Source organism: Rhinichthys klamathensis, unplaced genomic scaffold, assembly GCF_029890125.1.
Source record: "Rhinichthys klamathensis goyatoka isolate OS25496 unplaced genomic scaffold, OSU_Roscu_1.1 h1tg000147l_1, whole genome shotgun sequence".
NCBI classification, from domain to species: domain Eukaryota; kingdom Metazoa; phylum Chordata; class Actinopteri; order Cypriniformes; family Leuciscidae; genus Rhinichthys; species Rhinichthys klamathensis.
In genome coordinates, this window is record NW_026606682.1 from 836662 (window position 1) to 851330 (window position 14669).

The 14669-nt window shown below is 37.5% G+C and overlaps 1 protein-coding gene across 2 annotated transcripts in view; it reads left to right on the forward strand.

Moving 5' to 3' along the window:
- Positions 1 to 14669, forward strand: part of chchd6a (coiled-coil-helix-coiled-coil-helix domain containing 6a) — a 69172-nt gene that overhangs the window by 1249 nt on the left and 53254 nt on the right. For both annotated transcript variants that reach the window (XM_056257927.1, XM_056257928.1), the window contains exons 4-5: positions 114 to 210; positions 4211 to 4355. In XM_056257927.1, the coding sequence (XP_056113902.1) occupies positions 114 to 210; positions 4211 to 4355 (242 nt within the window). The remainder of the gene's footprint in view (positions 1 to 113; positions 211 to 4210; positions 4356 to 14669) is intronic.

Consider the following 14669-nt stretch of genomic DNA (forward strand, 5'->3'; position numbering starts at 1 on the left):
TCATAAATTTTGGCAGTTTATATGCCTGTGTGCTTACGAGATGCAATAAATGAGATATTAAATTTGTAATGCATGTCAGCGATTATTATTTTAGTTTTTCTATAACTTTGCAGGTCAGCAGGATCGAACGTCCAGCACATCTGACTCACAACCTCCAAAAACACAGGCCAAGACGACTTTTCCTGATACGAAAGAGGAGCTCAGGAAGAGGTAATCTAAGGGTTTTTTCAAATAGTGGTCCAGGGACCCCCAAGAGAGTGCTAGGGTGTCCTTTGAAAAGTTAAGAGAAAAACTTAAAAATGAATGAATAATAAAAAGATTAAAATAAATAAATAACAATTATATTAAAATAATTAAATAAATAATATCAAAAAAAAATAAAGTAAAAAAAATGTATATATAAAAAAAACCAATACATCTCATTGTATAATTTTGTGGCTAGAAAAAACAAGTTTAATGTGTTTAACTTAATGTTTTTACAAGCTTAACTTGTTAATAAGTTTAAAGTTTAAAATCCCTTAGGCCTGGTTTCACAGACAGGGCTTAGAAGAATAAGCCAGGATTAGGCCTTAGTTAAATTTGAAAGCTGTTTAATTTAGAAAATGAAGTAGCTGTTATAAATGTGCCTTAAAGGGATACTCCACTTTTTTTGGAAATTGGCTCATTTTACAACTCCTTCAGAGTTAAACTGTTGAGTTTTACCGTTTTTGAATCCATTCAGCCGATCTCCGGTGCAGCAGGCAGGCTTGAGTGCAGCAGGCGTAATGATATGACGCAGCGCCTGAAAATAGTTCCGTTGTGTTGACGGAAGGTGGCCTATTTTCAGGCGCTGCGTCATATCATTACGCCTGCTGCACTCATGGTACGGCAGTAAAGTTTCTTGATTATTACGCAGGAATGAGAGTATAGTTCCTAGCCATATCAGCCTAGAAAATCGCAACTTTACATTTTCCGTCGGTCTTAGTGCACGATGTTACTACAGAAGAGTCAAGTTTTAAATAGGAAAAATATCTAAACTCTTTGGTCATTTTTTTTTTTTTAGAAATGCTAATGGTCTTGTCCACTTCAATGATGTATGCTAAACTATGCTAAAAGTGGTACCGCCAGAACCGGAGATCGGCTGAATGGATTCAAAAACGGTAAAACTCAACAGTTTAACTCTGGGGGAGTTGTAAAATGAGCCTATTTCCAAAAAAAGTGGAGTATCCCTTTAAATCACCATTACTGGTGTGCATCTTGAGACCAAACAATGGCAGTGATATATTTTAAGATAAAACAAGCATGCAACCTTTTGCTGTTGAAGGTTGCAGCCTTGCTTGTGAAATCGGGCACTAATCTGTTTAAAATTCCCTGTAAAGGCAATTCAAAAAAAAAAAAAAAAATCTAAACGCATTATAAATGTTAGAAATGTATTGCTAAAACACATTACAAAGACTGTGAACTGTGAAGTACTGAATTGTGAGGTTGGAACATTAAACAGTTTTTCACCATTGCTGTGTTCAGGATTTTTTCTGTGTCGATGACGCACTGGAGCCATTGAGGCTGGCCTCTCCCCTAACAAAATAACTAGAGCACATTTGCATCAGTTCACCGCTCAATCGTCTAGGGCTGTTGGAATGAATTCCGAAATTCGAATATAATTCGAATATTAAAAAAATCAATACTATTCGAATGCTGAAGTTACTATTCGAATATTGTTTTTTTATGTATATTTTAATTTTTTTATATATATAAACAGGAAAGAGGCCGCACTATGCATAAATTGTTTTATTTGCACAAACGCGCTTCAAGAAGGCACGCGCCGAAACGCGTTTGTGCAAATAAAACAATTAATGCATAGTGCGGCCTCTTTCCTGTTTAACGTTATATATTCTAATCATCAGGCCAGCATTCTTAAAGTTTAAGTTTTATCATTGAGTGAAGCCTGCTCCTATTCCCATTCATTAATTTTTTTTATATGGAATCTTGCCTTTCTCGCCACCTTGACTTACACACATGTGAAAATGAAATGCTTTTGTTTCGTCTGATGAACAATAACGTTTTTGAATCGTAACACAATTGTGCACGTTATCCACGCTGTATCATCATAACAATACTGTCAAAAATGGTAAATGTTTAACAACTTAAAAAAACGCCCGTGAAGCGCAAATATCTTGGTGAAAACTCAACGGATTCGGCGAGCACCAAACTCGCTGGAACGTCTAGTCGAACTGAAAAGAACGATATAAGTTTCAGAATTTTTGGTGGTGTTTTAGCGGAGATATTAGCCGAAAACCATCGGTAGCGCTTCAACCATATTCAGCACGAATAAAATGTTTATTGTAATGTTAGATATCCCTCTATTGGACAGAACGTGTAACAACAACCACATGCTATAGTGGCATTGGCGATCCATAAGCCTGAGTAATGTCGTAAATATTAATAATAGGATGAATTTGAGCATTTAATATTCGAATATTATTCGAATATTAAATAAAATAAGGAATGGAATTCGAATAGTATTATAGAGGAAGATTGACAGCCCTAGTCAGTAGTACTGTTAGTTACTACAGCCTACAGTTTGCTAGCTAGCTATGCCTTCGTCACGGAAATGCGTATTACCTGGATGCCATCACTTACAAAACAGATCGGTGTCCTTATTTAAATTTCCGAAAAACGATCATATCAAGAAGAGGTGGATTAATTTTGTGAAGATCCACCTTGATGGAGAGCTGAGGATCACCGCCAAAACCCGCCTCTGTAGTGATCATTTTACACAGGATAGTTTTATAAACTTTTTTTTTTTTTATTCTGGCTCTGCAGGCTTAAACATGTATGGCTTTGTAAATTCAATTAAGCTGCTAGGAGCATCCATTCCGGCTGTAGCGGTGACGGTTGAGTTAGGCGGCGGCAGCTTTCCCGCGAGTGGGCGGGGTTTCAGCGCAGCCAGCGTTTGAGAGCAGAATACTGCTAATTTTTTCAAGATTTTGATAGCTTATTTTATTTACTTGGCGGCTTTTTTATCATTCAAATTTGTCTGGTTGGCTAATAACTCATTTTTCTGTGGTGTGACAAACTCAGAACACATAGGCCTACTTAATTTTGGCTTTACAGGGACTTTAAAACTTGACTAAGCTAAATATTTTCCAAATAACATTTTAAAATTGGTATAATGTATCAATTTAAATGAGTCTCTTTTTACATGGAAATATATTGCTAGCTTTTAAATTTTATGAGGATCATGTTTGGTTGTCTGTCTGGCATGAAAAAGTGTGGCATCAATCAAGTTTTTTATGTTTATATGCCTATGTGGTTTTAATATGCTTTAAGACAAACCATGTGCAAATTCATAAGTCAACACCATTGCTGAGTATTTTCTCCTTAAAAACTGCAGTGACCCAAAGACAGTTTAAAAAACGCAGTTTGAAATCGCTGGTGTTTATGACGTCACAAACTACCCTGTAACCAATCACGTCAATGTGTGATCGTCAACGAGTGGATCTCTGAGCTGGTGTGAGTGAGTGGAGGCGGGGCTAATTAGCATATTCATAGAACCGCGTATACTAATGCAAGAATCGCCGACAACTTCTGTCTGGTCCGCAAACCACGTGTAAAACTACTACGTTTCACAACCAAACAGAGAAATATCACTTGTCTATTTTTTTGGCATTGCACACCAAGACAGGATTTTGGACTAAAAAAAAAAAGATAAATATATAAACAATATATCAACTTCTCAGAACAGTGTCATTTTGAGGTGGCTCAAGTCATTTGATACAGCAATATTATTGCTAAACACAGATCCAGATGACAAATCTTTAATTCTAGCTCTAAAGAGCCTTTCTGAACTGTTCCTGAATTACTTCATGCAAATCTGTTGCATGTGTGAAGCTGACATTTTAAAACACAAATCTATGATTTATTTATAAATGTATTCATTTGTCACTTATTATGCTTCTAATCTGACAATATACATGTATTGACTGTGGATGTCTAAAGAATTGCTCATAAATATGAGTACTAAATACTGTAGTTCCCACAAAGGATAAGACCGTGAATTTGAATGGGACTCATTTTTTTCCTGGATTTTTCTCCAAGTGTGAGTCATAGTTGAAACGAGCACAAGAACAAAGAGCAAAACACTGAAACTCAGTGGTAGGTTTAAGAACAGCAGTGAGTGAATCATGGCTTGGCAACAGGCATGTAAATAAAGCTGTGTGTGCTTGCACAGGTATGAGCAGCAGCAGGCCATTATACAGGAGGAGTTGGCTCGGATCGCACGCAAAGAGAGAGAGGCAGCGCGGCAGGACATCACTCGAGCGGTGCAGAGAGAGCGAGTACAGACGCGGCAGGAGACTGAGAAAGCCAAACAGCTGGTGAGACTCTTCTACAAACACTTCAGCACAATACTTCAGGACAGAAGTATAACTGCGCATGCAAACACACTCTGACTCCACTGCACTCAGAGACAGGCAATGTAACTACTGTACAGAATGTTGGATTTTTCTTTCAGTCATCGTACGATGTAGTGTGTAGAGTTGAATTTCAGGGCATTTCGGTCACAAACATATTATCGTAAAATGGTCTTTTGTATCATATTTCTGTGGTTTTTAGACATGGCACCATGGTGATATCTTTTTGTACATGTACCATGGTAATGCCATGTTTTTATAAATAATAATACTTTTCAAAATTAGTACTAGTAAAAAATTAGTATTAGTAAAATTAGCTGCTTTACTGTTCAACTATTGATTCTACTAAAACTAAAAAATTTGAATGAAATGAATTAGGGCTGTCAAATGATTAATCGCGATTAATCGCATCCAAAATAAAAGTTTGTGTTTACATAATATATGTGGGTGCTCTGTGTATAATTATTTTATATATATAAATACACACACATTCTTGTATATATTTAAGAAATATTTTCATGTATATACTGTATATAGATTTATATATAATTTTTATTATATATAAATATAAATATTTTATATATAAATAAATTTTTTTCTTAAATATACATGCATGTGTGTGTATTTATATATATACAAAATAATTATACACAGTGCACCCACATATATTATGTAAACACAAACTTTTATTTTGGATGCGATTAATCGCGATTAATCATTTGACAGCCCTAAAATGAATACTTTAATTCAGCAAGGATGCATTATATTGGTCAAAAGTGACCAGAAAAGACACTTATAATGTTATAAAAGATGCTTTTCTTTTGAAACAAAATTCCTGAAAAAAGTCAGTTTCTACAAAAAATATTGTTTTCAACATTGATAATAATAATAATAAAAAATCTTGAGCAGTAAATCAGCACATTAGAATGATTTCTGAAGGATCACGTGACACCGAAGACTGGAGTAATGATGAAAATTCTGCTTTGACAACACAGGAATAAATTACATTTTTAAATATATTATACAAAACAGTTATTTTGAATTTTAATAATATTTCACAATATTTCTGTTTTTACTGTATTTTTTTAATCAAATAAATGCAGTCTTTGGTGAGACTTAAAAAAAAAAAGATTAAAAATCACAAACTTTTGACCTGTATAGTTGATGCTAAGACGTTTTGTTTTGTTGAAAAACAGTGTTTTTCAAAATTAAACCATATCGTGCATATGCATTAATTTCAGTATACTTTTTATCTATTCATTAAGATTTCTAAAGACTGTAATCAGTTTAGTTTTCACAATCCTTCCTTGACTGTATGTTTTAACAGCTCATTTAAACTAAATAGCAACAGCTGTAGATTTTGTATGTTTGATTAGTTGCATCAGTTTAAATGGTTCGTTTGAATGAATCATATCAAAACTCTGATTTAACAATTTGTTTGCCATCACTCAAGTATTGTGGTATAATATGTTTTTTTTTCTTTTCTTAGCATTCAATAACACTCATTTTAAAACAGACGCTAAATTCTGATTGGATAACCCTCATTTGAAACCAAATGAATGACAAAAAAAGGACATCTGAGAGTGCAACAGCCATTTTATTTTAAATAAATATATCTATATTAATAAATATAATAAAACTCTGAATATATTAATTATTTAATTTGCTGTTGCAGCTGTTTTTATAAAGGCCAAACGCAACTTAACTCTAGATTTTTACAATCTCTGTCATTTGAACATCACTTTTAACATGTAGCTTATTTGGCTGATTGCTTTCTTAGCTTTATCAAACATTTATCTGCGTTCAAATTGCCAAACTAGTTCAGAGTTCCACAGTAAATAAATATAGTTTAAAAAAATGGGGAAATTAATTACTTGTATTCTTATCTCCCTTCATTTTCCAGTTTGAAAGTTTTTCTTTTAAATAAAGTCCTGCAGGCGAGGAATATTAACCTGGTCAAGTCCCGGTCTGAGAAACACACTGCTGCTCTCTTGACACGGGTGAAATTGGCTTCTTTGAATTCCACTCAGTTTTTTTTCCTTTGTCCCATCTTCCACTTATTCTCTTCCACTTATTCACGTCCTTTAGGGATTGTGTCCCTCATTCTTAGGTCCCTGGAGGGGCCACCTTATCAAGTCTATCAGAGTTACGCATCCCACGTGTCGTGTTCTAGCAGACATTGGACTGAAAAACTGTGTGTGTGTGTGATGTTATACATGTCAGCCCATACCCGAGGATCCTGTGGTACGTGTCTTGTTGGTGTGTCTTATCTGAGCTCTGACATGTTCTGGACACTTAATAGAAAAGCTTCCCTGGGCTCAAGCTTTGAAGAGTAGACGTGTGTGTGTGTGTGTGTGTGTGTGTGTGTGTGTGTGTGTGGATGTAGGTTTTGAAGGTAATTATAGCTCAATCCCCCTATTCATCCCTGAACATCTCTCTCTCTCTCTCTCTCTCTCTCTCTCTCTCTCTCTCTCTCATCTCTCTCTCTCTCTCTCTCTCTCTCTCTCCTCTCTCTCTCTCTCTCTCTCTCTCTCTCTCTCTCTCTCTCTCTCTCTCTCTCTCTCTCTCTCTCTCTCTCTCTCTCTCTCTCTCTCTCTCTCTCTCTCTCTCTCTCTCTCTCTCTCTCTCTCTCTCTCTCTCTCTCTCTCTCAGAACCACAGTGTCTTATTAGCAGATGTGTGAACATGCCCAGATGTCACCCCAACCCTCAGATGAGATTCTAATGTTTGTGTGGAGTTCAGTATGAATCTGTTCTTTTTTTAAACCAGTGGTTCTAAACGGGTTTTGCTCCACGACACTGCTATTTGATTTATTATCTACAGTGCTGGTCAGAATTATTTGCCCCCTTGGTAAATATGATCAAAGATGGCTGTAAAAAATAAATCTGCATTGTTTATCCTTTTGATATTTTATTAAAAAAAAAAAAAAAAAAAAATCTAACCTTTTATTGAAGTAGAAGATAGGGAGGGGGGGGGGGGAGGGGGGAGGGGGGGAGGGAGGGGTTGGGGGTGGGAGGGGGGAGGAATCACATTATGAAGTAAATATTTTTCTCCAAAACAGACTGGGAAGAATTATTTGCCCCCTTTTATTAAATACTTTTTGCAACCTCCTTTTGCCAAGACAACAGCTCTGAGTTTTCTCCTCTAATGCCTGATGAGTTTGGAGAACACCCGACAAGAGATCAGAGGCCATTCATTCCTCCACACAGAATCTCTCCAGATCCATGTTGGCGCTTCTTCTCTTTAGTTCAGCCCACTCATTTTCCATAGGGTTCAGGTCTGTGACTGGGATGGCCAATGCAGATGCTTTTGGTTTTGTGCTCAGTGACCCATTTTTGTTTTGATTTTGATGTTTGTTTTTGGATCACTGTCCTGTTGGAAGATCCAAACATGGCCCGTTATAAGATTTCTAGCACAGGCTGTCAGGTTTTGATTTTTTATCTGTTGGTATTTGATGGAATCCATGATGCCATGTATCTGAACAAGATGTCCAGGACCCCTGGCAGAAAATTAGGCCCACAGCATTAAAGATATAGCAGAGTATTTCATTTTACACATGGGGCACTTTTTTTATCCCTGTGCGCACCAAACCCATATTAAGTGTATTTTTTTTGCTGTAGGCTATGCCTGGTTTTATCTGTGGTTATCATGATCTACATGCATGATATTGGATGACCAATGCTTAATTTTAATAAAACTCAAACAGTCAGAATATTACATTTTACCAAATAAAAATGGGGTCGTTAAATTTTTTTTTAACAGATGTTACTGTTTTTGTTAATGAACATAAATTTAACATAGTAGTATTAGCTTGAGTTAGGATGCAGATTTACTGTCAACTCACTGTTAAATATGCGTTTCGAGACAAAAACTGTAATATTAATATTGCAGCCTGCAATGCAAACTGCTGAAGATACGTGCCTTGAAACAAGATACAAGACTTGAAACAATATCCCCCATTAGCACATGCAGAAACTAAGAAATATATTTTTCTATTCAGATATTTATTTTGTTAAGGAACAATGACAAATGTTTGAATGTTCTGCCTCAGATTTGTGAGTAGTTTAAAACCACAATTAACGCTCTGGTTTCTACAACTTTCACTTAGGAGCAAAAATATGCCTTTAAACTTGAAAGAAATAAAGATTTGACATTTATCGTGATAATTATCGATATCGACTGATATAAAAAAATTATCGTGATAATTTTTTTTGCCCATATCGCCCAGCCCTATATTACTATGTGACATGAGTAGAGTTTGACTGGATTTTTATTTAACAAACAAATATTCAGGAACAAAAGGGTATTTCAGGTTTTCTCCTGCCATGTGAAAGCAGAAAAGCCCATTTATTTCACGTTTCTACTAATGCACTATTTTACGGTTAGTGGCATTTTATTATTTCCATTTAGCACTGTTTCTTTTCTCTGCGGGTTTATAGCCCTAAAAGAACAAACCTGCGACCCATCAGCTGAGAACGCAGCGGCTCTGTGTGATGTAGATGTAATGGGAAGTCTTATCATTAATCAGAATGAAGCTCTGACATGGCGACTCCTCTCTGTTCTGCTGGTGCGTTTCAGAGCGCAACATCAAGGTCTGCGCCTCTAAATATTCATGATTATCAATAATGTCCTGATCGCTGGAGACCTCTCTTGTTAAACACGGCATGAGTCATGGTGAGATATCAGCTCAGCCATCTGAGGAGGAATTGATCCTTTGTTATCTGTTTCTTGCAAAAGGATGTTAAAATATTGAAATGACAGTATTATCGTAATAAATATTAGAAGTGTGTGATAAATACACCATGATTTGGTGTCTATTGGAAAGTTGAAATGAGTGGCAGGAGTGATGGCAGGCAGTGTTGTCAGTTGTTATAGGATATGATTGATCAACACCAGGCATTTCAATGCGATTTTTCATGTGAGATATTGGTGAAGTTGCAGCTGTTGTTCTGGCTTATTTGAGCCTGTGTAGTGTACAAATTTGAAGCGGTTTAGTTAACAGAGTCACAGTGTAATATCCCCAGGCTGTGACCAATTGAAAATGAGCACTATTTACACAGAGTGTAAACATTTACATTCGACATTGCCTTAAAAATTAAAACAAAGTATCGTATTCCAATAAACATATTCCTTATGGCAGGCTTGTTGTGCTCTTGATGATAATAGCTTTGCGTTTAGAGAAGATAAAGCTTGCTCTCACAAGATTTATATCGCAACATTCCTATGGAATCATTCACATTGATGATACGTTTTTTTTTTTTTATCCTAATTTTGTTCATGCTCAGCCCAGCATTTATTTGATTTAAATAGCGTTGCATTTGTGATACGTTTTGCCTGTTTATATTTTTTGTTGTCTTTTTTTCGTCTCACTGATGTGAATACTCTTCCGTTTGTAATACGTATTGCCATGGCTGAGTAAGTATAGCTTTACATTTGCCTCATCGTTTTGCCTTTTCATTACTCTTAATTTTTGTTCTCTGTGTGAATACCTTTAAGTTCGTCGCGCTGTTTGTTCATCCCCGATGATTGGCGTAATTGTTAGATTATTCCAATAATCGGAAAAATAATCTAGATTACTCGATTGAAAAATAAAAAGAAACGTTAGTTCCAGCCCTACTTTTGACTGTCTTTACTCACCTTTTTATATTTATGTTTCTTTTCCCGCTCACAGTGTGAATATCTTTGCATCTGTGATGTTTTGCCTTTTCGTTTTCACTTTGTAAAATATACCTATAAGCTTCCACTTATAGTGCTTTCGTTGCACATTGTCTTACAGAAAGAGGGTGGCACAAATATAATAAAATGTCACCTCCACCCCTGCACTCTCACTCAGACTACAGTAACACTCTCTCTGTGAAATGCACTATTCACGGTCTGTTCATCCTTTGCCTGACTTCCTCCATCCATCTGCCAGGGTCTGTGGAGATGCCCTCCATGAGCTCTCACCGTACATGACAAGCCTTTACAAGATTAATCAGAAATAACGTAGAGCGAGGTGGTTAAAGGGAGAGAGAGTGGGGAGGATTGTGGGTAATTTCTCTGCTCTTAAACGCATTAATGCCTTTCCCTGGCCTGTTGGCGGGGAGAGGTGATAAGTTGCATTTGCATTTGGCACTCTCTTTCCACAGTTCCATTAAAAAGCTGGTCTCATTAACACCGCTTCACGCTGCCCGCCTGCTCCTCTAGCTCAGTTGTTACTTATGCATGAGAGATGCTAAAATAATCGGAGTGCTTCTATGCCTGGCTTATCTCTTTGTGATAAGGACTCTGATCCTTTTCCAACCTCTCGTATCTGATTTTGCGTCAGATGTTTTTTAAATCTGTTTTTTGAGTGTACCTGCCGATGGTATGACATCATCGCACAAAGCTTCACACTTGCGTGTGAATGGAGGCTGTGGGGGCTCACTTCCTGTTGCTCACTATAATCATCAGGTTGCGCAGTGATTTGATTCAGTCCATTTATGGAATGATATCACCATAATCTATACATTTATACATTCCCCTGACCAGTGTTTCTTGGCATCTTTACATAGTGGTTTCTTTTCTTTGAAGATAATGCAGTGCTTATAGTAAAATGGTGTAAATTCAGTTGTTAGACACTAGATGGCGGAATAACTCTTCAACACAATGCCTTTGTCTTCATTTCTGCCAAATCTCAATACAACGCCCAAGAGGTCTTCAGTGCTAATTGCTATTGTAAAATGTGTTTCAGCTACACCATTACAGTATTTAAATGTGGAATAGCAGTCAGTGTTCTTGTCTCCTAAAATGAGAAAACATGGTGTGGTTCTAATGGAAGCTGGACCGATTTAGAGCTGACAGGTGTTGATTGATTTGATGGACATGAGACTATTATGAGTAGCTTCATTATGTATGTGTGTGCAGTGTAGAGTCATATTTATCTCTGAAATTAAAATGAACAGCATCAGAGCCATGATCTAGCAGTAAGTGCATATGTTCCAAACATGTGTATAGTGAAGTGACTGTGCATGCAGACCTCTGCCAGCAGCGCACAGTTTAAGAACCCATCTGTAAACTTTCTCCTCCAGCTCAGGCCAACGGGTTTTGTGTCCACAATTAGCTGGTTTGGTCTTTATTTCATTGAGCAACGTTTCACATTTTCGCCAGTCTCTCACCAGTTTCTTACCAAAATGTTTCTGCTGCACGATTGAAGTTTTCCTGTGCATAATGTTTACATTAAGTTTAAACTAAACGATGTAACTTTTTTTTTTTTTTTTTTGTTAACTATATTTTAGTGTTATGATGAGGAGGCATGATATCAGATTAGCAATGCTAGAACGGATTTGATTTTCGCACGCATTTGTGTGTGTGTGTATGTGTCCACTATTTTATGTGTTTGACATTAATAGCATTATAGTATGTCGCAGCATGTTTCAGATGATAAAAAAAGGGACTTCTAGTCCGGAAAATATGGTATTATATTGAAAATTATTATTTCTGAAATGTAATATATATATACACTCACCGGCCACTTTATTAGGTACCCCATGCTAGTAACGGGTTGGACCCCCTTTTGCCTTCAGAACTGCCTCAATTCTTCGTGGCATAGATTCAACAAGGTGCTGGAAGCATTCCTCAGGGAGTTTGGTCCATATTGACATGATGGCATCACACAGTTGCCGCAGATTTGTCGGCTGCACATCCATGATGCGAATCTCCCGTTCCACCACATTCCAAAGATACTCTATTGGGTTGAGATCTGGTGACTGTGGAGGCCATTTTAGTACAGTGAACTCATTGTCATGTTCAAGAAACCAATTTGAAATGATTAGAGCTTTGTGACATGGTGGAAGTAGCCATCAGAGGATGGGTACATGGTGGCCATAAAGGGATGGACATGGTCAGAAACAATGCTCAGGTAGGCCGTGGCATTTAAACGATGCCCAATTGGCACTAAGGGGCCTAAAGTGTGCCAGGAAAACATCCCCCACACCATTACACCACCACCACCAGCCTGCACAGTGGTAACAAGGCATGATGGTTCCATGTTCTCATTCTGTTTACGCCAAATTCTGACTCTAACATCTGAATGTCTCAACAGAAATCGAGACTCATCAGACCAGGCAACATTTTTCCAGTCTTCAACTGTTCAATTTTGGTGAGCTCTTGCAAATTGTAGCCTCTTTTTCCTATTTGTAGTGGAGATGAGTGGTACCCGGTGGAGTCTTCTGCTGTTGTAGCCCATCCGCCTCAAGGTTGTGCGTGTTGTGGCTTCACAAATGCTTTGCTGCATACCTCGGTTGTAACGAGTGGTTATTTCAGTCACTGTTGCCCTTCTATCAGCTCGAACCAGTCTGGCCATTCTCCTCTGACCTCTGGCATCAACAAGGCATTTCCGCCCACAGAACTGCCGCTCACTGGATGTTTTTTCTTTTTCGGACCATTCTCTGTAAACCCTAGAGATGGTTGTGTGTGAAAATCCCAGTAGATTAGCAGTTTCTGAAATACTCAGACCAGCCCTTCTGGCACCAACAATCATGCCACGTTCAAAGTCACTCAAATCAACTTTCTTCCCCATACTGATGCTCGGTTTGAACTGCAGGAGATTGTCTTGACCATGTCTACATGCCTAAATGCACTGAGTTGCCGCCATGTGATTGGCTGCTTAGAAATTAAGTGTTAACGAGCAGTTGGACAGGTGTACCTAATAAAGTGGCCGGTGAGTGTATATATATATATATATATATATATATATATACTGTTTATGTGTGAGTTTTTATATATATATATATATATATATATATATAAACAGTATATATGTGTGTGTGTGTATATGCTGAAATTATATACTGTATGTGTGTATAAACTCCAGCCTCATAACATACCTCATCACAGACATCAACATTTCCCCCCAAACCCAAGATAACAATAAGCACACGCCGCACCTTGTGAACAATTCATTCCTTCGTTTATTTATTTACCTACTTTTCATCTCCCCTTGCTGTGTAGTTTATCAGAGAAGCTCAGTGTGAGTAATCCGGTGCGGCGGGAGAGAGAGAAGAGAGCCGTTCTGGTAGCAAAGTCCTATCAGTAATTGTAATCTCAGGCCTGACATCTTCCTGCATGCAAAGCCATTAAGACTCCCGCGCTCTCTGAGCTCAAGCCAGGCCAGAGCTCAGGTAATTGCCAGCGGGGCCCGCGGCAGGCAGGTGGAGTGGATAGATTTTATCCCATGCTCCCTTCGCAGTTTCTTCCGTTCTTGCGTCGCTGTTCGAGCAGGAGTCTGGGATAAGAGGGAATTAGGTGCAGGATTAGGTCTTGTGTTGTCTCTGTGTTTGTAAGTGTTTACTTATCACTCTGTCGGAAGGGCTTTTTTTTTTTTGAGTGTGTCACAGGTTTTTCTGGTAAGCGTCTTTGTGTCAGTTGAGAATGATTTCCTTGTTTCCATGTCAACCTCAAAACGGCAGTGTTTATGAGAACCGTATGAAGAATTTATTTGAAACTTTTTTTTCACTTTTTGTGATTTACAAAATGGATTAATTATTAAGAGGCAGATTTGAATTGGAACAAAACAAAGACTGGATTCAAACCAGTATTTTCTGTGCGAGCACCTAGGTTTAACATGAACATGAGCAGTTTAATAGAAGTTTTTCTGTTTTTAGACTTTATTGTCAATGAAATAAATAGGAGACCGGAAGAGACAAATCATTTTGGCTGCATTCACCAGTGTTTCCTGCGTGATCCCCAAGGCTCAACATATCTGAAAAATGTGCTAGCCATTAGGCTACAACCTTTTTTTTTTTTTTTTTAAGGCTAGCAAAATAGAACTAGAAAATTTGATTTAAAGAGAAAGTTTCTGTTTTTGGACTTTTTTTTTTTTTTACTTTAAGGCCACGTTCACACTGGAAGCCTTAGTGCTCAATTCTTATTCATTGCTCAGATTCTTTTTTTTTTCTTTTTTTTTGCTTGGCTGTACACACGTTTTTTAAATGTTGCCAGTATCAGATTTGAGTGTGAACTGATCATGTTCCTGAACTGACCCTTATGCGCAAAAGAACAATAACAAGACTGTGCGCAGCACGCTTCATACGGACGTAAACATGGCTGATGTGCCGCAGAAGCCGTGAATTTGTGCGATGAGGAGGATGAAGATGAGGGAAAAGCTTAGTATTTTTCCCTCAAGTTTTGCTTGTATAGAGCGGTCACTGTGATACTTAGACCTCACTGTCCCTCCACTGACTACCGTCAAGGCTTTCTTCCATATTAACCGAGTGACCAAAGAACTACTGGTATGTGCACATAATTGTGACAAATGTTG